Source organism: Mesoplodon bidens (genome assembly GCF_964165515.1).
Source record: "Mesoplodon bidens genome assembly, chromosome: 2".
NCBI classification, from domain to species: Eukaryota; Metazoa; Chordata; class Mammalia; order Artiodactyla; family Ziphiidae; genus Mesoplodon; species Mesoplodon bidens.
This window is the reverse complement of record NC_138177.1, coordinates 118,723,714-118,749,302: the sequence shown is the minus strand read 5'-3', so window position 1 is coordinate 118,749,302 and position 25,589 is coordinate 118,723,714. Positions and strand designations below refer to the sequence as shown.

Sequence of the window (25,589 nt, the reverse complement as noted above, 5' to 3'; positions counted from 1 at the left end):
ATCTGGGCAGTGTTTGAACCAGCCAACTGTTTTTTCTTTTTTAACATCCTTATTAGAGTATAATTGCTTCACAATGGTGTGTTAGTTTCTGCTTTATAACAAAGTGAATCAGCTATACATATACATATGTTCCCATAGCTCTTCCCTCTTGCATCTCCCTCCCACCCTCCCTGTCCCACCCTTCTAGGTGGTCACAAAGTACCGAGCTGAGCTCCCTGTGCTATGCAGCTGCTTCCCACTAGCTATTTTATATTTGGTAAAGTATATATGTCCATGCCACTCTCTCACTTCGTCCCAGCTTACACTTCCCCCTCCCCGTGTCCTCAAGTCCATTCTCTATGTCTGCGTCTTTATTCCTGTCCTGCCCCTAGGTTCTTCGGAACCTTTTTTTCTTTTTTTAGATTCCATATATATGTGTTAGCATACAGTATTTGTTTTTCTCTTTCTGACTTACTTCACTTTGTATGACAGTCTCTATGTCCATCCATCTCACTACAAATAACTCAATTTCATTTCTTTTTATGGCTAAGAAATATTCCATTGTATATATGTGCCACATCTTCTTTATCCATTCATCTGTCTATGGATACTTAGGTTGCTTCCATGTCCTGGCTATTGTAAATAGAGCTGCAATGAACATTGTGGTACATGACTTTTTTATTTTATTTTTTTTTTTCTGGTACGCGGGCCTCTCAATGTTGTGGCCTCTCCCGTTGCGGAACACAGGCTCCGGACGCGCAGGCTCAGCGGCCATGGCTCACGGGCCCAGCCACTCCGCGGCATGTGGGATCCTCCCGGACCAGGGCACGAACCCATGTCCCCTGCATCGGCAGGCGAACTCTCAACCACTGCGTCACCAGGGAAGCCCTACATGACTCTTTTTGAATTATGGTTTTCTCAGGGTATATGCCCCAGCCAACTGTTTTACGGTTCATAAATTCATAGAACTAAGGAGTAGACAAAACGTGCAATTCCCAAGGTGGTGTAACTACTTTCCTAATTTGCAATCTGTTCTGCTGATGGCTGGGCAGAAATACTATCTCTGACTGCTCTACTTTTCCTTCCAGAAATCAGGTGAAACCTCAGAAATTTAATCATATTTCCTGTTCACTTGCCTTTAGTTTTTTTATTTAAAAAAATCTTTTGTATATTGATCAGGGTATCACTTACTGCAGGATTTTATAAGTCTCAGACCAAAAGTGATAAATTCTTCAAGTCAGAAGCAAATCCACTCACCTGGTTTTCAATTAAATTAAATATATTAAAACCTCATATATTCTGACTCTGCTGATTCAGAATTGGAGATCCTTTGGGAAAAGATCACAAAGCTTACTTTTACTCTCCATGGGAAAAGAGGGTTGCTGTAAGTTAATATTATCACATTGATTACGGGGTGAAAACTTACCGTATGTGGGAGGACATCTTATTTTCGAGTTTGCACAATTGCTGAGGAAGTTCTCTTCACACTGTACAATTAGTATGCTAATTACACAGGATTCTTATCTGTTCATCAAGGACTAAACACTAGCACCTTGTGAGCTCATTTAAATTTGCTAAAGTTGTAAGCACCGAGAATAGTTCCTATAGCTTAGAAAGCACTTAGGAAGTTGGTTCTTTTCCATTTCCTATGAGTTCCACAGTTATATATGAAAATATAAAAGCCACTTGTTGTTCTCTTAAAATACTCCCCATGTGGGAATTAGATGAGATTCAGGAAATGATCAGGTCATCTCTGAAGAACTGAAGGAGAAATCTGGAGAGTAGACAGAGGGCTTTGATCCCACTCAGTTCAGTTGGGCTCTCTTTTGCTCCATAAAAATCCAGTCTATACCTCCCCCACCACACACACAGAGCTTCTATAAGAAAAAAGATGTTATCTCATTGCCTCTCAATTTTTGTTCTCAGAATTCTGCTTCTTGGGCCTAATGAGGGTATCAGATTAACTTCATATATTTCCCACTCACCCAAGTCAAAGGCTGCTTTTTCCATCTAGAAAAGTTTGATTATTTGATTCTGTCTTGAAACCTCCTCATGTCTGTGGGCTCCACAGAGGCACACACCACAGCACGTGACTCTGGATGGCAATGAGCAGCTTTCTTTTATTTAATTAAATAAATAAAGGCCTGGATTTAAGCCACAAAGCAAAATGAAGAGGGAGGTTTTGGATGGAAATAGAAGCAGGAGATGGCCCAGCTAAAGCTCCGGGGCATGACTCACTCCTTCAGCCCAGCTTGCAGCTTCCCCCAAACATCAGCCTTGGCCTGATTGACAAGATCCCGCTGCAAAGCCTTCTGCCTCCCAGTCTCAGACGTCAGAAAGTATCAAGTGTCGCCCTTCAGATGCTTGTGCTCATTAGCCCTTGTTTCTGAAACCAAGTTGCCCAGCTTTTACAAGAGAGAATCCATATCTTTCTATAAAGTCCAGATAGTGGGTCAGAAAATGGGCTCCAAGAGTGTGTTTCTGCTCCTACAATAGCCTGTTTCTGTGAGGAAAGGGAAGAAGGAATGGGAAAATGAGGGTACTTTTTTAAATTGAAATATAGTTGATTTACGATGTTGTGTTAGTTTCAGGTGTACAGCAAAGTGATTGTTATACATATATATTTATATTCATTTTTTAGATTCTTTTCCATTATAGGTTATTACAAGATATTGAGTATAGTTCCCTGTGCTATACAGTAGGTCCTTGTTGGTTATCTATTTTATATTTTTAATTTTTAAAAATATTTATTTATTTATTTATTGGCTGCTTTGGGTCTTAGTTGCGGCACACAGGATCTTTCGTTGCAGCACGCGGGCTCTTCATTGCGGTGCGTGGGCTTCTCTCTAGTTGTGGCACACAGGCTCTCTAGTTGTGACACCCGGGCTCAGTAGTTGCAGCATGAGGGCTTAGTTGCCCCACGGCATGTGGGATCTTAGTTCCCCGACCAGGGATCGAACCGGGGTTCCCTGCATTGCAAGATGGATTCTTAACCACTGGACCACCAGTGAAGTCCCTGGTTATCTACTTTACATAAGGTAGTGTGTATATTTTAATCCCAAACTCCTAATTTATCCCTCCCCTGTGCCTTTCCCTTTTGGTAGCCATAAATTTATTTTCTATGTCTATGAGTCTATTTCTGTTTTGTAAATAAGTTCATTTGCATCATTTTTTTTAGATTCCACATATAAGCGATATCATATGATATTTGTCTTTCTCTTTCTGACTTACTTCACTTAGTATGATAATCTCTAGGTCTATCCATGTTGCTGCAAATGGCATTATTTCACTCTTCTTAATGGTTGAGTAATATTCCATTGTATATGTGTACCACATCTTCTTTATCCATTCATCTGTCAATGGACACTTAGGTTGCTTCCATGTCTTGAGTATTGTAAATAATGCTGATGTGAACATTGGGGGGTTTGTATCTTTTCGAATTATAGTTTTCTCCAAATATATGCCCAGGAGTGGGATCACTGGATATCTAGAGGATACTTTCTAGATACCTATCTAGAGCCAATCTCTGAGGAAACAAATGTTTCTGTTTGATTATGTCAACCTATTCCTTAAAAACCATTACCCGACTCCCCATTATTCTTATATAATAGTCTATTAGCCTCTTTATAGTCAACCTCTTTTTATTATTCCAGCTTCACTCCTTGCTACTCCCACTAAGTTCAACCATCCAGCTATTTTGAACTGGTGGATGTAATATACAAGGATGTAGTCAACAAGTACAAGGACTTTGGAGTCAGAGACCTGGGTTTGAACCAGGTGTCTGACACTTGCTTAGCTGTATGACCTTGGGAAATTTAATTCATCTTTCAGGACCTGAGTTTCATCGTCTGTGAAATGGGGATAACAATACCTGTCGCCTAAGATCATTGTGAGAATTACCTGTTTGTTTAAAAGCACTTGTGCTAGGGAGGAGGGGAGGATGAGCAGGGGTTGGAAGAAGGGAGCAAGTGAGAGGAGAGGGAATGAGAGAGGAGCAGAAAAGGGAGGGTGTGATAGATGGAGGGAGCCCAGTAGGGAGTGAGGGAGTGAGCAAAGCAGGGATGGAGGGATGGACGGGATTAAGAGAGGGCAGGAGGGAGGGGAGAAAAGGAAGGGAGAAAGTAAAGCAAGGGTGAAAGTGAAAAAAAAAAATAGCACTTATGCTTCATTAGTAGCAAAGTGTATTATTTTTCACCATAGTTTTTTGTTTTTGTTTTTTTTCTGTGGTACGCGGGCCTCTCACTGTTGTGGCCTCTCCCGTTGCGGAGCACAGGCTCCGGACGCGCAGGCTCAGCGGCCATGGCTCACAGGCCCAGCCGCTCCATGGCATGTGGGATCTTTCCGGACCGGGGCACGAACCCGTGTCCCCTGCATCGGCAGGCGGACTCTCAACCAGTGCGCCACCAGGGAAGCCCTAAAGTGTATTATTTTTAATGATGATGACGATGACAACTTTCCTCAGGAAGCTTCCTGCCCTCCCAAGATTGTGTAAAGTATCCCTTTATCCAGAGCTCCTGTGTTTACCTGACAACAGTGTGAAATCCTGTTGTCTCTACCCTTGAGCTGTGAGCTCCTTGAGAGCAGGACCATTATGTCCATTTCACCGTGGTTTCTCCAGCATGTAATATATTGTTGGCAGCCAGAAGATGTTTGTTGGTTGAAAGAGAAAGGAAGAAGAGGTAAAGCAACAAGCAAGGTGGTATGAGGGACAGAAAACCACAAAGTCCCTGCCTGCCAGATGCAGAGCCGCCAGCCAGGGAGACAAACCAACTGCGGGTTGCTCTTTAACCCTCCTGTAAGGATCAAGTATGATACGTTTATGGGGAAGAGGGGGAGAAGCTGAAAAAATGTTTTTAGGTTTTATTTTTTTCCTTGTTGTGAGATACAGCATACATACAGGAATGCATAAAAGTTATATGTAAAATTTGAAGAATTATAAAATGAACACCGTGTAATCATCATGCAGGTCAAGAAACAGCAGTCACAGAAGTTCTGCCACATGTCTCTCCCTCCCAGTCAGATCTCCCTTCTTCTCCCCAGGAAGTAACCACCATCCTGACGTGTATGATAATTATTTCCCTGGTTCACTGTGGTTTTATCATCTGTGTATGGATCCCTAATTGATATAATTTAGCTTTGCTCATTTTTGAACTTCATATAAATTGAATCGTACTGAATGCATATTTTTTCAACTTGTTTCTTTCCCTCAACCTTGTGAGATTAATCCATGTTGCTGGATGTAGCTGTAGTTTGTTTGTTTTTTCCATTACTATAGTATTCCATTACATGACTATGCCACAATTTATTTATCCATCTACTGTTGATGGACATTTGCAATTTTTCCAGTTTGGGACTACTACAAACAATGCTTCTACAAACATCGTTATTATCTATTTTCTAGGATATTTAAATGTGTACTTTTTTTTTTTTATCTGGCTGTGCCGGGTCTTAGTTGTGGCACACGGGATCTTTGTTGTGGCATGCGAACTCTTAGGTGCGGCATGTGGGATCTAGTTCCCTGACCAGGGATTGAACCCGGGCCCCCTTGCTTTGGGAGCGTGGAGTCTTACCCACTGGACCACCAGGGAAGTCCCTAAATGTGTACTTTTTTTTTTTTTTTTCCTTTTGAGCATTCATTCTACCTCTGGAATCCCAGGGGTTGTGAAATCAAAACTCATTTGCACAAAGAAGGTAGACAGGAACTGAAGCAATCATCTAGAGTTTCTCAAAGTGTGGTCCGAGATGACCCACGTCAAAATCATCTGTAGAACTTGTTTAAATTCGCGGATTAGAAGGCCCAGCCGAAACTCACCAAATGAGAACCTCTGGAGATGAAGTATGAAAAAGCTGCATTTTAGCAAGCTTACAACCCCACCCCTTCCATGAGTCTCATTCGGATCACCAGGCCTCTACTTTCTATGGATGCTACATGTGCGGTGGGACAAATCTCAGTGGTTGGCACAATGTTAGGAAATGTTGAGAGGAGGGGGTGGTGGTGCCTTCATGCCCGGGAAATCAGCTCCCTCCTACTTCCTCTGTTGTTGGCTCCTTGCCCTGGCGTATCAACAATCTCCAAGAGGGCTCTGCCCTTAGCACTTAGCACACCTGCAAGTTGAGGTCTCAACTTTTGCTTTCTTTTCCACACCCGTCCTTCTCATCCCCCAGCCTCTGCCCTATTCCTACCCTGCTCCAAACACTCCAGAACACTCAGAAGTCTCATTTTAACTAACTCAAAGCCTTTCCGTGACCTTTAACAATACTTTATCTACCTCAATAAGCACCTAGCTCTTGCTGTTGTTGTTAGACAGGCTGTAGGTTCATAGCAAACTTGAGCACAAAGTAGAGTTCTCATATTCCCCGTGTCCCAAAACACACACAACCTCTCCCACTATCAACATCCCACATGGAGTTCCCCGGTGGCCTAGCGGTTAGGATTCTGAGCTTTCACTGCAGGGGGCCTGGGTTCAATCCCTGGTCGGGGAACAGAGATCCTGTAAGCCACGCGGTGTGGCCAAAAAAAAAAAAAAAAAACCCAGAACAAAAATATCCCACACAGGAGTAGCACATTCGTTATAACTGATGAACCTACATCAACACATCATTACCATTCAAAGTCCATAGTTTACATTAGGGTTCACTCTTGGCGTTGCACGTTCTATGGGTTTTGACAAATGTATAGCGACATGTATCCACCATTATAGTATCACACAGAATAGTTTCACTACCATAAAAATCCTGCATTCCACCTACTCATTTCTCTCCCCTCAGCTCTCGATCTTTTTTAGTCTCCACAGTTTTGCCATTTTTCCATTATGTCATATTGTATGCAGCCTTTTGAGATTGGCTTCTTTCATTTAGTAATATGCATTTAAGTTTCCTCCAAGTCTTTTCATGGCTTGAGAGCTCATTTCTTTTGAGCACTAAATAATATCCCATTGTTTGGATGTACCACAGTTTATTTATCCACTCACCTAAGGACAACTCGGTTGCTTCCAAGTTTTGGCAATCATGAATAAAGCTCCTATAAACATGTGTGCAGCATTTTGTGTGGACATACGTTTTCTACTCCTTTGGGTAAGTACCAGAGCACAGGCTGCTGGATCATATGCTAAGAATGTTTAATTTGTAAGAAACTGCCGAACTCTTTTCCCAAGTGACTGTACCCTTTTGCATTCCCATCAGCAAAGAATGAGAGTTCCTGTTGCTCCACATCCTCACCAGTATTTGATGACGTGTTTTAGATTTTGCCCATTTTAATAGGTGTGTAGTCGTGTCTTGTTTTTTTAATTAGGCACCTAGTTTTTAAACAACTACTCTTTTCTCTGTGATTTTGGAGTCCTGTGTTTTAAAATTTTGCACAGCAACTTATAAGCGGGTAATCTTTTTATTACTAAAAGTGGCCTTATTTACAAACATTTCTTAAGACTAACTTTCTCTTTCTTTCCTTTTTAACATAGATAAATGCAGAGGGGACGCCAGAGGAAGTTTTTCTTCAACTCTGCACAGCTATTGACTCTATTTTCTGAAGGCAAAAATGCATGTATGTTAAGGAGAGTAGAGACAGAGAAAAATATTGAAAGTTCATCCCATAACACTGTATGTTTCCATTTAAACCTTTTGTATGCCCCCCACCCCCAAATCCTGACATTGCTGTTTGCTTCCCAGCTTGACCCAAGAGGTGTCTGGAAATCATGCATGGTGTATTTGGTATTATCGAACCTTTTCTTCCTAAGTCAGACAGCTGTCTGCACTCACAGCAGCACACTTTTCTATCACCTCTGAGCTAAATTAGTACATGAACAGCAGTGCAGTGCCCATCTGTGTCAGTTGTGCCTTCAGGACTTACTAGAGTCTGATCATTCGGTTCTACTCTCGCAGATAGGGAGGAGTTAGCATCCCTAACGCCCCATCACATCTTCCTTCCTCTTCTGAAGATTTATCTCTTGTTACCTGATTAAGGCCCTTAAGATGGGGGGCAGGCCTGGGCCTCTTCCTCTGGACGCTGTTTCCTCAAGTCTCATCCAGCTCAGAGCTGAAGAGATTGGGTTGACGAGACCACCCATTGTTCATAACAAATTTGATTAAATTTGAAAAAATGTGATGAGCTTTTTTATATGTGAAATTGTATAGCTTTTCCAAGATAGCAAAATCTAGACTAGTCACCGGTAACATTTCTCTATTCATTTCTATGATACTGGCTACTTGGAATAGTGTCGTATTGGCTAAGTGAACAAATTGAATAAATTATCTAATAACCTAGTCTCTTCTATACCTGGTGGTGCATTGGGGGAATTATACGTTAAAACCAATGACCACACAGAATTTAAAAGCATGCGGTGGTTTGTTATCACATTCACTGGACTAATGTCAACTTATGGCTTTGGTTTTAAATGATTATCTATTTAGTTACCAAGCAAGTAAGAAATATAGTAACAAAACTGACCTGGGTGGAAAGGGCATGTCAGTACACCATGTTTAACAGATCCCAATGCTGTATCTGTTCCATACAGGCCTTTTCCAGGGGTTTGCAAACCCTTTATCCGTATGTAAAATTGTGTTTCCTCAAATCAAACCGGTGAAGTTGGGTTTCTCTTTTGTGCTATCAGTTGCCAAGTAAGAGTTTCTTATATATTCTACTGGAATAACTGCATCTTCCACTCAGTCACTAGAAAAGACCATAGTTTCCGTTTGCATGATTTTTTTTCTTCAATGGTTGTGCAGATAAGGATCCATTTCTGGGACAGAATTGTATTTTTTAAATCTTTTTTTTTTCTTGAAATGGATATGTATAAATAAAGTAAATGGAACACAGGATAACTCTTTTTCTATTTATTTGTAACTCACATCATTCTGGAAAGCATTTGAAGCCTTATTCCAAACAGAATTAGAAGCAAACACAGTAAGAGTTGAGATTTATGATATGCTCATATGGTTTTAATTTTGGCCATAGGCCAGTTTTGAGCTATTACAGAAAGAACTTCCAGTGTAATTCGTGATACATGGTATTTCCTTTTACTCTAGCAGTCATTCTTAAACAGAAATGTCAGTGTTTGCTAAAGAAGAAATTAAATTTCTTTGGTTACAATTACGCCTCTATTAACAAAAAGGGGCATGTTCCTACAACTCACACAGTTGTCAAATACTTCATTACTACCCCGAGTTGTAACACTCTCTACAGGGGAGGACAAGGAGTATTTGAGCAAATCAGAAAAAGAGAGTTACAGGATGAAAATTATCAGTTGTGCCAGAAAACACAAAGTGACTCTTTGTAGGAATTAACATTCTTTAAACACATACCACATATTGGTCAACAGCCCATGCCCACCACAGCTTTGATAGACAGCAGGGCAGCAGACAAGCCCAGCCATGGCTTTTATGGCTGCAGTTGGCCACCCTCTTGAAAAAGATCAGCAGGGGTAAATGGCTTTGCCCGGAAGAAGAGTATCTAGAGGTGCAAAGCAAGTCTTCTACAGAACTGTTAAAACAGGTTGACTTGACTTGAATGGCTTGATATGACATCACTGAAGTCACTAAAGCAGGAAAGGACCTTAGAGGTCTCTGCCCCTCGAAGAAGACCTTGTCTGTATGTAGAAGACATCAGAACACAGTCCAAACTCCTTCACAATGATCTACATTCAAGGCCTCACCTGATCTGGCCCTCTGCCCTCTCTCACCTCAACAACTACCACTCGCCTCTTACTCATTTGGTTCAAGCTACACTGGCCCTCTTAACGTTGCCTGAACAAGCTAAGCTCTCTACTGGATCAGGGCCCTTGCCCTTGCTCTCCTCCTGCCTCTTTCTCCGGATTATCCACAAGCCTAATTCCCTCACTCCATTTAGGTCTCTGTTCAATTTTACCCTTGTTGTTGAGGTGTTCTTTGATTATTCCCTCTAAATGGCAGGCTGGTCCCGATCCGTCCATCATTTTTTTTTTTCAAGCATTATTTTTCTTCACAGCATTTATGTCTGTGTAAAATTACATAGTATTTTTTATTTACTTGTTTACTGCAGGTCTTCGGCATTAGAATATAAGCTTCAGAAGGGCAAGGCTCTGTATCCTCAGTCCCACACATAGCAGTCATTATGGAGAGCTAACATTTAAATCCTCTGAACCTTAGTTTTCTCATCTGTACCATGGAGGTCACAATAGTTAGCAACCTCATAGAGGTGCTGTGCTGATTAAACAGGTTAATAATACATGTAAATCATTTACTAGTTCCCAGTGCTCAATAAGAGGCAGTTCTTTGTCAACATTTGTTGAGGGTCTCACTTCCACAACTGAGACTAGGACCCAGAATTTCCATGCTAGTTAACATTACATCACTCTAAAAACATGGCAGAAAATGGGGTCCCAGAGAGAACCAAAATCTCAGCCACCCAGGTTTGAACCACATCCTCTAGATAAAATAGGATGTAATGATCCTTTATTCCTCCCAGAGCCCTGTAAAGGAGATCTCCTGAGGCAAACCCTCTAAGGGTCCCACAGAGGCACTCACAGACACACTCAGACATAGGTGGTTTCTCTAACTTCCTAGAGAAAAATGTAACCAAAACATTGGTCCTACTACCAATAAATATTTATTGAGAATCTACTAAGAGCCAGGCCCTAGGGATAAAGATAGACACGGATGGTCTCTGTCCTCATGGAGCTAAATGTGACACCATGCTCAAAAATCCATTTAATCAGCTACTTGAACTGTAGGGGAAAAGGTTTTTTTTTTTTTTTTTTTCTGGGATCACATAAACAGAAGCCCATTTTTCTTCAAGATGTGAAATAAAAACAAACCTTTAGAACCTAAATAGGACATAATCTTGTGTAAAAATCTACTTGTTATCTGGAGGCTTTCAATCTACCCAGTGTACCTAGAATAATGCCCTTCAAACTTTGTTATCCACAGTAAGAAGTATAGTTTATATAGCATGCCACTCTTATGTTTATAAATAACATAGAAATTTGTGAAGTATTTATCCTTAATACATGTCATATATTATTTTTTTAATTTCATAAAAAAGTGTTCCTCATACCTCAGTAAATTGTTGTGTTCTGCAATTTAATTTAAACGAAAGAGAAAAGGAGAGAAAAATGGACACAGCATACTATTAGGTTAAGTGAGAGGCACCAAATATGCATGGAAACAAATCGTAACTGAGGCAGATGACCCAAGTCTTCAGTCCCAGCTTCACCTAAAGCCTCATGACCACATGTCTGCTGTCAAATTAGAATATGTAAATTATGTGTTTTCCTAATTCGTCATGGGGCAGACGATTTCACAGATTGATGGGTCTCCCCATCCACAGATATGCTGCTCTATTCTGAACTATAAACCTGGACATGTGCTCACGTTTGTACTCTAGGGTGCATACCGCACCAGAAGAAAAGACAGAAAAGCAACTCCTGCACACCTCCACCTCCACCATCTCTGAGACCCCTGACACAAAGGGAATATTCTTGCTCAGACGCTGACTCTGAAGCAATCTGTCTGGGTTAAAATCTAAGCATCACCACTTTACTAACTATATGACCTTGGGCAAGTTACTTAACCTCTCTGGCTAGATTTCCTCATATGAAAACAGGATAAAAATGAACCTGCCTCATAAGGTTGTACGAATTAAATTCGTTACCGTATGCTTGCTTGGCACATAACAAGCACCCTATCCGTGTTTGCTATTATTCTTAGCACACATCACACACCAACCAAAATTCCCTCTGCCTAAAAACATTAAAGCAGTGGTTTTAGGTGTCATTAAAAGTTCCTTCAGTTCTTAGCAAATAACTTGAGCAGAATATTTCAGGAAATACAACTGACCTACTGAATACTACTAAATAAGTGATGCTTTAACAAGTAGGTCTATGTTGTCTTTTACAACCAATGCTTCTGTGTAGGAGATGGAAGACCTACTTGCAAATGAGAGCCCTGTGCATTCCTGCAGTCCTCACATTAAAACAACAACAAAACACATTACCACTACTACTACCCTTTTAAAGCCATGAGGACTATTTGCTTGGAGCTGAAAAATGCAAAATAAACACATCTTTGCTCAAGCAGAAAATAATCCTCTTTGTTACTCAAAATTCTCAAAATCTTTGTCCTTAAAAAAATACATTTAAGTGGATTTATTTTGTCTATTCTTCTTATATAAATATCAATTGTATCACTCTTTCAAAGCATACTTCATACTTTATGGGATTTTTGAATGGCTCTGAATGGCTCTCCAAAACTGACTGGTATTACTTCTATGCAAACACAGAAGTTACAGAAGTTACCATCAAGTGCTACTTCAACTTTACTACAAGTTGAAGGTAGATCTCTGGCATATTCACTTGTAGTTTAATAGCCAAATGCCCAGAATGTTAATGATTCCCCTCTTCTTGCCCCAACTAATAATTCCAGAGCAAAAACTCTAACTCAAGTCCATTTCCTTTTCTTCTGATGTGATATATTTTATCAAAATCATCAGTATTCTTTAATCAATATATTACTTTAAAATTCTCATATTTCTATAGTTAAAATTATATTACTTTTCTCAATTAAAAAAATTCAGGGTATGATTTCAGTACCCTGCAATGTATTGAAGAGGACTGGTAAATAATGTCCCCTTGATTTCAAATTGGAAAAAACAGGAGACTCTAAAAATTGCATCAGTATACTTAATCAATCTTAGAATATTTATATTTTCTTTTCCAGTAGTCAATAATAATTTCCACGGAATACAGTGATTTTCAAAAACCACTTATTTAACACAAGGGGGGCTTATTTCATCAGAAAGAATGATGGTTAGGTTACAAGTTTTCAACTTAAGTTTAGTTTTCACATCTGGACATTAATAATTGTCTTTTTCTTTAACCATGGTACATATTCTTTTTTGTTAACCTAGTTTAGTGTTTCAGCACACACACTGAGTGAAAACATTACCATCTTTTACAGAGCTTCTCAAGTTTACCTTCTTTTCCATCATATAGCCCTTACTCTTTTTTAAGGGACAGATAGGTAAAGGAAAAAAGAAAAAAAAAAAACCTTAAAAAATTGTTTTGGTTTTAATACTAGTAAAAATAAAATCCAAAATCTAACCGAAGGAAGTCACAACAAGCTTTCTATAATATAAACAGACAGTATCCACATAGTTTATTTCTCACAGTTCTTCTGACAAATGAACATTATTCAAGAACATACTGTATACACAGATAAGAAGAAACATACAAAATGTTTTAAATGATGCACAACAAAATCCAGCAGTATAAAAGAATGCACGTGAACTCTTGCTCACTGCACAGACTAAATTTAATCACTTGTTTAAATAGTAATAAAAATACAATCTTTTATGGATCTTGTGCAGACTACAAAAGAGGGAAATTATTACCATATATATGATTTTTCTATTAGGCAGTTTTCTTCAATGAGTTGCACTGACAACTCAAAATACAGAGGCAGAAGGCTGTGTATTTTAAAGGAATTAATGTTGTGAATTAGAGACTTTACACGGTTACTACCACTGGCACTTTTCACCATAGTTTGTACACATCACATGATCATCTTATATAACATTACATTTAAAAAATATATCTGAGTGACAATTTCATAACATTTACACACCATGAGTTGGTTAAGGAAGCAATGCCACAGTTGCCTCCTGTAGTGCTTCACTGTTGGTAATAAGGACAGTTCATTGTGGTTAAAAGAAATTAGACATCAATATGGTTAAGCAGCTCCAATTTACTAAAGGCCATCAGCGGCCACCACTGGGACAGTGAGTTCTTTTAAAGTGTATATATCCTAGAAGCAAACACCATCATTGGTTAAAACTTTGTCTAAGGAAGTCAGTTTCTGTGCTGGAAACTATTTTCACAAAACTGAAAGCTACTAAACTGTTTTAATATAAATACTTTGTCTTCTCATTAGCAGTTATGACCAAGTTCTTTGAAACCTTTGGAATTTACTCTCTCTTTAATATGTGCTCTCATTTCCATCTCACCCATTTAAGATCACCACCTAAAAGGCTTTAAGGTGGTGGTGAGAATTTCACCAGGGAAACCCTTTTGCTCACCAGGAATGTTCAGCTGTTGAACAGTGATCTAGAGCCACAACGGTGCAGAGCTGTTGACGAGAACACTCAGGAAGCTGTCATGCTGTGAGTGTCATTTCAGGGAAAGTAGAGAATCTTTCCAAACTGTGCACATAATTCACAATGATACCATTGCTATGTGTTGAAGAGGACTAGTATACGATGTTCTCTTCCATGTCATCTGTTTGCTGGAAAGTAGTTTGGGTCAAGGTAATTATAACTGGTGCCCTGGGACACACAGTAGTCTCTGTCTAAGAATGTCTCTGACCTATAAACAGGTTCTAGTTGGTGATCTTCCTTGTGAATATCTGTTTCATGAAGGCTGAAAAGAAAACACACACACACACACAAACACATCATTACATGGCATTGGATGCATTTTGGTCTAGATATTATCAAACTTCCTCACAGCTCTACCTGTTTAAATCCATTAATCTATCAAAATCTCTAATGGAAAGTTACTTGAGATATGGTGTCATTAAGGAAAATTTCTTAATTGTCTAGAATAGCAAAGTTCAACCCATTAAATGTGGTGATTTTCTAAGCAGTTTAGAAATCAAACTCACTAGTGTCTGAGAAGCTCTTGTCAAAATTTAAGACTTACAATGAAAGATAACACTTACCAGTCTGAACAAGAATCACAGAAATCCAAAGACATTTCTGGAGGACAATCCTGGCAGTGCCACCGAACACCCTGGATAGGTTCTATGCCACAGTTATCACACTATTAAAGATTCAGAGAGAAAAAGTATTAAACTGTATCGTTCTCAAGCTTTCTTTATTCCTGCTGGGCAACACATAATGTGCACATAGACATTCTCTCCTCTCTCCCCATGCACCATACAGTGGGATAACACAAAAAATGGTTATAAATTAGGCACAATTTCTAGCAAACTAGCTGAAACTCTATCCATTCAAGATTGAGCTACAATACAGATGGGTGAGAGGAACATCATAATATGCTTTAATTTATTTTTAAAAATCTTAAGTAAATCATCGGCAAACTTGGGCATTTGGTTATTAGTAGCTATTGACTTGAAAGGTACCTCAGACCAGTGTACAATGACTGGGATTGAGAACCACTGACTTAATACCATAGTTAAAACTATCCAAATATGTTACAGAACTATTTAAAACAGGCTACCACAGCTAACATAAACCCAAGTGAACACAAAATCCTCTCTGAACTTTCATCGTACTGAGTTACTTTCCAAAGCCTTGAAGGCTCCTAATAACCAATGCCCACCATGAAGAAAAGGCAAATTTAGCTCTTTCTCAGTGTTGTGGCAGTGTGGTAGCCCTCGGTATGTTCTGCGCAATCTTGGAAATCAAAGTAAATCTCATTTCTAGTTTCTTTGATCATCAGGCCAACTAGAGTGGCTGACAGACTGGCAAACAAGCCACAGCTGGGTCTTACAACAAAATTATGAGAAGTGGAGAGAGTTTCTTCCTGGAAAGACATAGCTGTCAATTAGGAAAATCTCTAAATGGAGAAGCAGGACCACTGAAAGATCAAGAAAATAAAATCATTTAATATAGTCTGGCTAATAGCCACTCCAGAGGATCAGAGGTATAAGAATTTTGTTTTAAATTTATTAAGTCACAGCATACATCAGTATTTTTATGTGTACCACTACCAGCAAATCTGTAGTTCATGGTCTCAATTTTACTTCCTCCAATCCCACCAAGTATAGCCAGTTCTAATGTCTAAGGTGTTCTCAAACCTGTCAATCTCTCTATTTCTGTAGCCACCAGTCAAGTTCAGGACATTCTCATCTTTTGTCTAAATTAATGAAGAGAATCTCGAACTAGTCTCCCTGCCCTCAGCCTTGCTTTCTTCCTATCCATTCTCCATACTAATGCCAGAATGATCTTTTTCCCCCTTCACTTAATTTTTTTTCAATTACATAAAAAATATACATGAACAAATTATTATTTAAAGAATTTAACAATACTGTAGTCAGAGATTAAGAGTTATCCACTCTAAACCCACTGCCTTCCTAAGGGTTGTATTGTTTAAGGAAATAGAATGATCTGTCCAAAATGCAAATTTCATGTTACTCTGCTTAAAATCCTTCAAAGTTTCTCCAACATTTTAGAAGAATTTAAACTCCTTAGCAAAATTTCCAAGGCAACTAAATAGCCTCTCACTACTCTCCAGTATGCAGGCTAGTCACACTCAACTAATTCATTCATTTAACTTCTCTAAATCACTTATGAGATGAAAACAGAATAGGGAAGGATGTGAGTCCATCTTGTTTACTGCTGAATCCCTAGCACTTAGCAAAGTGCCTGGAACATAAATGGATATTTCAAAATTTTGTGGCATGAATAAATGTATTTCTACTAGCCCCTCAAAAAACAGCAGAGATAACTGAATCTGAATGGGGAAAAGAAATTTCTGATCCATGAACAACAGCAACAACAAAAGAAATACCTCTATGGATGAATGGATAAAGAAAATGTGTTCTCTCTCTTTCTCTATACACGCACACACACACACACACACACACAGGAATATTATTCAGTCATAAAACAGAAGGAAATCCTGCCATTTGTGACAATATGGATGAAACCTAAGGACATTATGCTAAGTGAAATATATCAGACACAGAAAGACAAATACTATATGATCTCACTTAAATGTAGAATCCAAAAAAGTTAAATTCACAGAAGCAAAGAATTAGAATGGAGGTTGCTGAGGGTTGCCAGGGGCTGGGGGGCAGGGGGGAGGTAGTGGTGGGCGTGTTGTCATTGGTCAAAGGGTACAAACTTTCAGTTATAAGATGAATAAGTTCTGGAGGTCTAATGTACAACACAGTAATTATAGTTAATAATACTGCATTGCATACTTGAAATTTGCTGAGAGAGCAGATGTTAAGTGTTCTTATCTCAAAAAAAAATAAAAGATAACTATGCGAGGTGAATTTTCTTTGCATCTTAAATTTTTTGTACACCTTAAATATGTACAGTTTTTATTTGTCAGTTATATCTCAGTAAATTTGGGGTGGGGGAACAGCTAGAAAAACTTCTCATCTCATATATTACCTCAAAGTATACCTGTATATTTTTCTTCTCTATCTTTACTGAATCATAAATCTCTTGACACCAGTAACTGTGGCACACTACTTTGTATAAATGAACAGGACAAGAGCTAAACTTACTTTTATCTGTGTGCTTGAAAGTCGTGGAGCTTAAAGCTCCGAAAACCACCTTAAATATATCTTATCATCCTTTCAAAAATTAAATGAATAGAAAAATTAAGTAGAATTTACCTTGAAGCCCACATGTTGCACAAATCCACTTTCGGCTTGCATTTGCTGAAGTTTCTGTTTTTTTAACTTTTTAAACTGTAATAGTTCCTTATATTCAGGTAAATTCCTATACATAATAGGAATACTTTCTTCATCCTATTGAAAAAAAACAAAACACAAAACAAAAATGTTAGTTTCATAATTAAAATGAACTAGTATAAGAAATACTGATAAAGAATATTTTTCTATGGACAAGATATTTTTCACATTTAAGAGACCCTCAACCTTTTAGGGCTCACAGAAAATCAGCACTACTATCAGCAGTATTTTAGACTAATACTTCTGGAGGTCTTCTTTTTTTTTTTTTTTTTTTGCAGTACACGGGCCTCTCACCCTCTCACTAAGAAGTCCTAGACGGCTTCTTAATGCAATAGTAATACTGAACTGTAGTAGGCATCTTCATAATGCAAGTACCAGGGGAACAAGGCGTGACTCCCACCTCTGTCATACACTAACGCAGTTCAACCCCATCCCAACGAGTTCATGGCGACTTGGAAGACTCCTTGTAATCTGCTTCTTCCTGATCTGCAGGAAGCTCCTCTTCTCCAATCTAACAGATTTTTAAGCTTCCTCAGGTAAATATGACATTTTCTTAACAACAAGCAAACTAATCTCTGCTCTGTTTTCTGCTCAGTACTCCCAATGATCAAGACAGTACATTCCTCTTACTCAAAAGGATAAACTTAAGTTACAAAGATTATTATTTACAATAAAGAAATGAACAGTAAAAGCTATATGAATTTGAAGTTGACAGATGAATAACTAACTGCTTCCTATTTTCCCAATTTATTTGTGCTCTGCTACCCAGGATCCATTTCTTCCCTTTGCTACCTCATGACTGATCCCATGGTCACTGATTTCCACAACCCTCCAAAAAGCATCCCCAATTCATTAATCCCGTGGTTCCATCAATTCCCAATCCTGGACCAGACAACCCCTGCACCCCCCGTTCCTCCTGCTCTCCATGTTAGGTATTATTAACTACTATATTTATATTATATCAAGGAAACTGATGTTTATAGAAATTATAACATATGCCCAAGCTTACATAGTTAATTAGTTGCAGATTCAAGTGATTTGAACCCAGATTTGTCTATATAACTAACCCCTTACACACCTAGCAGCCCAAGGCCTAAATCTAAGTGTTATCCTTAATTTTATACTGTCATATCTAATATAACATAATTCTGTCACTACTTAATACTACCTAAAATCTCTCTCATATCAGTCCTCTATAGCATCCACTCCCTCCTCTGTCTCACTGTTGCTAAAAATGGCTTCCTCGCTATCTACAGTGTCAAGTCCAAAGTCCTCAGCTGGATAATGATTCTTTATAATCTCACACTTCACCTACCTTATCTCCCACTATCTTTCATCCATTTCAAATTCTTGTCAACTAAAGATGTTAAATTATAGCTACTGCCTTCCTATGTTACCCCTGAGAAAGACAACATAAATAATGTAATAAATATGTAATACCAATAAATATGATGTAACCCATATAATTAAATAATGTAGTAAGAAATTTTATAATAAAATGTATTAAATTTAGAGATTTTAGGCAAATACAAAGAATACAAATTCTGCTAAATTTTTTAATTTGCATTTTAAGTCTAAGGGTATTATTAAATTTGGTCAACAAGATTAAGTTAGATATATGTATACATATAGCTGATTCACTCTGTTATACAGCAGAAATTAACACAACATTGTTAAGCAATTATACTCCAATAAAGATGTTAAAAAAAAAAGTTAAATCACCTCACACCCACTAAGATGGCTACTATCAAAATTAAAAAATAGTAATAATAAATGTTGGCAAGGATGTAGAGAAACTGAAACTTTTGTACACTGTTGGTGAGAATATAAAATGTTGTAGCCATTATGGAAAACAGTACTGTGGTTCCTCAAAAAATGAAACAGAATTACCATATGATCCAGCAATTCCACTTCTGGGTATATACCCAAAAGAATTTGAGAGCAGAGACTCCAACAGCTATTTGTACACCCGTGTTCACAGCAGCATTAGTCACAACAGCAAAAAGGTGGAAGCAACCCAAGTGTCCATTGACAGAAGAATGGATAAATAAAATGTGGTATGCACACTCAATGGAATATTATTTGGCCATAAAAAGGAAGGAAATTGTGACACATGTTACGTGATGGATGAACCTTGATGACATTATGCTAAGTGATATAAGCCAGTCACAAAAGGACAAAAACTGTATGATTCTACCTATATGAGGTACCCAGAGTAGTCAAATTCAAAGAGACAGAAAGTAGAATGGTAGTTGCCAGGAGCTAGAAGGAGGAGGGAATTGGGAGATGATGTTTACTGGATGCAGTTTCAGTTTTGCAAGACATAAAGAGTTCTGGAGATTCGTTGCACAATAATGTAAATGTACTTTAACACCACTGAACTGTACACTCAAAATTGGCTGGTAAATTTTCTGTTATGGGTATTCAGCACAATTAAAAATTAAAATTCCATACTATTCAGCCATCAAAAAAAAAAGATAAAATCTTGCCAGCTGTGGCAACAAGGATGGACTTTGAGGGAATTGATGCAAAGTGAAATAAGTCAGAGGAGAAAGACAAATACCAAGATTTCACTCTTATGTTGAATATTAAAAAACATAAAATAAATAAACAAACAAACAAATTAAAACAAAAACACATACAGGTACGGAGAAAAGATTGGTGTTCTTTCCACAGAGGGGAAGAGTGGTAGGGGGAGGGAGAAATGGGTAGAGGGAGTCAAATGTATGGTGATGGATAGAAACTAGATTTTTTGGTGGTGAGCACACTGTAGTGCATATATATTAGTTGAATTACAATGCTGCACACATGAAACATATAATGTTATAAACCAATGTTACCTTAAAATGAACAAATAAATATTTTTAACATGCTCACCCATAAACAGATTTCCTAGTTATAATCATTTTAAATTTACTTAAAGGAGAAATACTATGACCAATTTCAAGGGGGTCTAAATGGTATACAGACTGACTCTCTAGCTACTGGTTTTCTGAAAAGAGAAACTGAAATCTATACATTTTACACTAGAGGATTCATAAATATACATTTAAATAGCTATTTTAAAGTAATCAGAATGATGTAAACTGGTGCTCATTTTAAAATAAATAAATAAAATCAACCAAACAAAAGCTAAATCAAATTCAACCACCTATACTATACTATATTTTGCCAATTTTCTCAAAATGTACTTCTTTTAAGCAACCCATCATCACTCCTCACCTAGCTAAGTTTTATTCATCCTTCAATGGCCAACTTGACTATCACTTCCTTGGGTCTTCTACTTAAACTCTCAATCTGAATTAAGTACCTCTAAAATAATTACAATGACACCTACTTTTGAAGAATTTTTAAAATTTTGTAATTTATTGATGTGATTACACATTTATCTCCTCCCACAAAACTAAGATTTATGAGAACCCCAAGATCATAGATATTTTATTCATAACTATGGAGCTGACCTCTAGCAGAGCCTGTTACATATTAAGTGTAAATAAACATTTCTCAAATGAGTAATTCTAATAGTCACAAAATACAAAATTACACACAAATGCCATATCTTAAGACACAGCAGAATCTAGCTGTTTTTCAAAAAGACAAGTTTAAAAAGAAAAAAAAAATTTAAGAATACAGTCATTTTACAGTAGTTTCATACCAAAGTATACAATCAGTGTTTGATTAATCTAGAAACAGAACAAAGGAGACTTATTTTTATCTGCTGACTTTTCATTAAAATCTCCTTTTCCAGTTACCATATATAATCAAAGTATTAAGGAAGATATGAGGCAATCTTCATGTCCTTTAAGCAAGGAATAAGAATCATGTTACTTATTGAGGAAGAATTTTAGCATAGTAAAATAAAAAATATTAACAGCAATAAAAAGGAATCTCTGAATGTAAAGTAAAATGAAATGAATTAACCTAAATTAGCATCCAGTTGATGACAACACAGAGAGGAATTAGTCCAAGAGGATTTTAAAAGTATAATTTATATGGGAACATATGTATATGTATAACTGATTAAATTTGTTATAAAGCAAAAAAAAAAAAAAGTATAATTTGACTTTATTTCTGTAGTTGGGTATATCCTAAGGCAAAAACAGTGCTACCCGGGGCTTCCCTGGTGGCGCAATGGTTGAGAGTCCGCCTGCGGATGCAGGGGACGTGGGTTCGTGCCCCGTTCTGGGAAGATCCCACATGGCGCGGAGCGGCTAGCCCCGTGAGCCATGGCCGCTGAGCCTGCGCGTCCGGAGCCTGTGCTCCGCAAAAACAGGGCTACCCAAAAAACCTGTTTTCAGGATCATATTGTTGATGGCAGTGTTAGTATTATTAAATTCTGAGACTACTGTGGGCAGTGTGAGACAAAGAAAGTAAGCATTATGTTGATGTCACTGATAACTGGAATTTTCAGCATGGGAGAAAAATGATACATATTAAAGATCAACACGGGTTAAGTAAAATTCCCGCAGTCCTTAAGTTGAATTTGAAATAAAATGATGAATTTATGATGTCTTTTAATTTTAACAAATATATAACATATTTCTCAGCTCTGTCCACTATATAGGCTTAGATACAATGATCAATCCAGTAGCAAGTAACATCCTATATCAGGATAGAGCCTACAAATACCATTTCTCAATAAAAGAAAGCAGAACTGACTCCAGGTCTGAAGCAGGAAATATACAAGATGAGCCTGGAATTTCCTTGTGCTACCGGACAGTAAGGAAGCTATAAAAGATTACTAGAGTCTTGTCAAAAGAACTCAAAATCCAGCTTGAATAGGTTACAACCAACCAATGGGCCAATTTGTACACTAATAAAGACAATAATATCAATGCACTGAAACACATTAAATATATTTTAAGTCCAACAATTCATAAGACTACAAAAATTTTAAAACCTCATGAATCAATCTGGAGGATATCAGAGAACAAACTCATTATTTTAAAAACAAGAAAATAAAGGGAAGAATCAAGCAGTTATGCTGCGTTTTCTGTATGTAACTTAGGATAATCAAATAGTTGATGGGGGGGGTTACTTTGTGAATATTCTATCAAATAAATGAAGAAAGGATTTTACTATTTTGTAACATCTAATGAGTTAATGGATCTAAGCAACAATGCATGCTATGTCAAACCGATAAAAGTATACATGAAGTAGTCCTGCCCATCCTAACAAACAAAAAAACAAATAAACCTGAATCTGATCAGTTATCTAGACCTATCAACTTATAGGAAATTCAGGGAACAGAGGAACAGATTAAATGACACCAAGGAGATGCAAACAATAAAATCCACACTGAGGTAAATTCTACAAGACAAATAACCCAGTTTTTCAACAAAACAAATGTGAGAGGGGAAAAAAGAGGAGAGAGAAAAGGGCGGGGGGTGGGGAGGAACTACTGCAATTTTTGATTGGGGAAATGTGAACTGACTGTATATCTGGATTATATAAAGAAGTACCTTTTAATAAACATGACAATGATATTTTATAATGTCTGGAACTTGCTCCAAAATAATCCCAGACAGAAAGTTGGGTGGGTAGGAAGTATAGATGAAGATAAGATTGCCACAAACTGATAACTGTTAAAGTTGAATAATGGGTACACATGGGTTTATTTTTGTATATGCTTGAAAGTTTCTTCATAAAAACATTTTAAAAGCCCATTGTAAAATAAGTTTGACTAGTTAATTAAAAGAAAAGAAAGCAACATTCTCTGAAGAATAGGAATAAATAATTAGGAAATCCTGGTGCTCCCATTCTGTATCCTGGTCTGTATAATACATAGATAAAGATAGATAGATAGATAGATAGACAGATATAAATATAGTATAAATAGATAACTTACTGATGCCTCCTCCATAGCAGTGTTCATGTGGCTACGAAAACAGGATCGGTCATCATCTTCATCCATATACACTGGTGGTTCATGGGAAGTCATGAAAGTGGAAGGTTTAAAGAGATGCTTATTAAGGGGGTGCTGTCGTCTGCTTGTTGAAGACTAAGTGAGAAAACAAATTTTTAATTGGGATAGTGGACAATCATTAAAAGAATCAAAAATATAAATGCTACTTCCTGCAAGTCTGCCTAATCAGAAGGACTGCACCTCTACCCTTCAGCATACTCTTACGTGGTTGCTTTTTCTATTTAATCTGGATTTTTAAAAAGACAACAAGCCTTAAATGAAAACAAACCAAACCAACAAACAGAAATGTAGGCAGAATACCTACGTGGAGTATAATGGACCATATGCTCATTATGTAGCTTATATTTGTATCCCAAACATTTATTACACTCTTGGCATTCACATGCTGAGCTCGGCTTAAGGTCATCTTACAGATGATCAAGGAGGATGAAGTTAGCCAAAGCCAGATATAAAACTATCAAGTAAAAAGAAAATTCCCCCAACACGATGAATGTCTGAAAATAGTATCTAACACTGATTGACTGCTTACTCTTTGTCAATGTCACTTAACCCTCAAAACATTCCTGTAAAGTAGTTATTATCACTTCTAATTTAAAGGTGAAAAAACGGAGGCATGAGGAGGTTAACTTTCTTGTTCAAGGTACTGCAGCTAGGCAGTAGTAGAATCAAGATTATAAACAAGGCCTCTGTGGAGCCAAAGGCCTCCCTTTGAACAGCTATGCAGACTTCCTCTCTTCACTAACAGCACCGCCACAAAGAATAACCTCAGCCACACAGAGAACCATCATTTCATTTCAAAATTCAAACTTTAACCATGTCAGGACTTCCCTGGTGGCACAGTGGTTAAGAATCCGCCTGCCAATGCAGGTGACACGGGTTAGAGCCCTGGTCCAGGAAGATCCCACATGCCGTGGAGCAACTAAGCCTGTGCGTCACAACTACTGAGCCTGCTCTCTAGAGCCCATGAGCCACAACTACTGAACCCGCATGCTACAACTGAAGCCCACACTCCTAGAGCCTGTGCTCCGCAAGAAGAGAAGACACCGCAATGAGAAGCCCGCGCACCACAACAAAAACTAGCCCCCGCTCACCGCAACGAGAGAAAGCCTGTGCGCAGCAGCAAAGACCCAACACAGCCAAAAATAAATAAATAAATTAATTAATTAATTAAATTTATTTAAAACAAAACAAAACAAAAAACCTCTAACCATGTCTATGACTGGGCTAGATCTCTGCAGTCAAAATGTCTGTTAACTTAAAATTCAGTGCACCCAAAGAAGGGAACACATTTAGGTTTCTTTAGTATTCCTGTTGTTATCATCATCTAGTCTTAGTGGTGAAAACATAAGGTGCACAGCACATCTAAAGATAACCTAGAAATCACCAAAATTAAAGCTGTTAAGTTAAATGGTGGTTATCAAAGTTCCAACATTCTGAAGTTATAGGATGAACTCTACATATCTAAATTGATAATACTATATTTGGGGAGAAAAAAATCCAAAATACTTAAAACATCTGACAAATTAAAACAAGCTTCCATAGCTTGGTAAAAAGAATAAAAACAAAATTTTTAAAACATGGAGCTATATAGACAATATTCTTAATGTAAAATAGTTAGCTTCACTAAGGAAGGGTAACAGCATTCGATTGGCTCCTAGCTTCTCTTTAGGTGAACGGGGGCAGTTGCAGGGGAGTGGAAGTACCCAGATGATTTACCAAGGAAATGAAAGAAAGCCAATTACGTGCTTTACTTTTTCGCAATTAAAGCAAAAAATTGGCTATAATTCTATGCAGTGTTCTATGTAGGAGAGGGACGGTAGCTTTTTCACTGTACAGAGCAGCAGAGAAGAGTGGAAAAGGCTTAGGTGCAGAATCAGAAGATCAATGATTCCCAGACTTACCAGCTATGTGACTAGACAATTTACTCAATGTACTTAGTTTTCTCATCTATAAAAATGTTGTAGAACAGTACCTAGCCCACAGCATTCAACAGTAATAACAAAAGCTATCTATTAATATTATCATGAGTAAAGTGAAGGTGATACTACCTACACTTCTAGAATTATAGTGAGGATTAAATATCTTAATAAACATTTCTAACCTTGGATTTATATAGTATATGTATAAAACAGAAATTGATTATATTTATTAAAGAAACAAACATCCTAAAAACTTTAACATCACAAAGGCCTTTTTGACATTATGTACAATCTAATATCTTTCAAATAGCACTCATTCACATAAACTAACCTACTCCTAAGAAAATAAT

General features: G+C 37.7%; 2 protein-coding genes across 10 annotated transcripts in view; one reads left to right on the top strand and one right to left on the bottom strand.

Moving 5' to 3' along the window:
* AK5 (adenylate kinase 5) overlaps nucleotides 1-7,936 on the top strand; it is a gene marked incomplete at its 5' end in the record, with an annotated part of 255,112 nt that extends 247,176 nt beyond the window's left edge. For 5 of the 6 annotated variants that reach the window (XM_081225214.1, XM_081225212.1, XM_081225213.1 and 2 more), the window contains one exon: nucleotides 7,437-7,936. In XM_081225214.1, coding sequence (XP_081081340.1) covers nucleotides 7,437-7,505 — 69 coding nt within the window. In that variant the 3' untranslated portion in view covers nucleotides 7,506-7,936. The remainder of the gene's footprint in view (nucleotides 1-7,436) is intronic. The other variant, XM_081225210.1, reaches the window with a different exon arrangement.
* A 5,134-nt stretch (nucleotides 7,937-13,070) lies between these two features.
* The window catches only part of ZZZ3 (zinc finger ZZ-type containing 3), a 112,227-nt gene continuing 99,708 nt past the window's right edge, over nucleotides 13,071-25,589 (bottom strand). For all 4 annotated transcript variants that reach the window (XM_081224355.1, XM_081224358.1, XM_081224357.1 and 1 more), the window contains 4 exons: nucleotides 23,243-23,395; nucleotides 17,317-17,451; nucleotides 14,665-14,765; nucleotides 13,071-14,363 (listed from right to left, as the gene is read on the bottom strand). In XM_081224355.1, coding sequence (XP_081080481.1) covers nucleotides 14,219-14,363; nucleotides 14,665-14,765; nucleotides 17,317-17,451; nucleotides 23,243-23,395 — 534 coding nt within the window. In that variant the 3' untranslated portion in view covers nucleotides 13,071-14,218. The remainder of the gene's footprint in view (nucleotides 14,364-14,664; nucleotides 14,766-17,316; nucleotides 17,452-23,242; nucleotides 23,396-25,589) is intronic.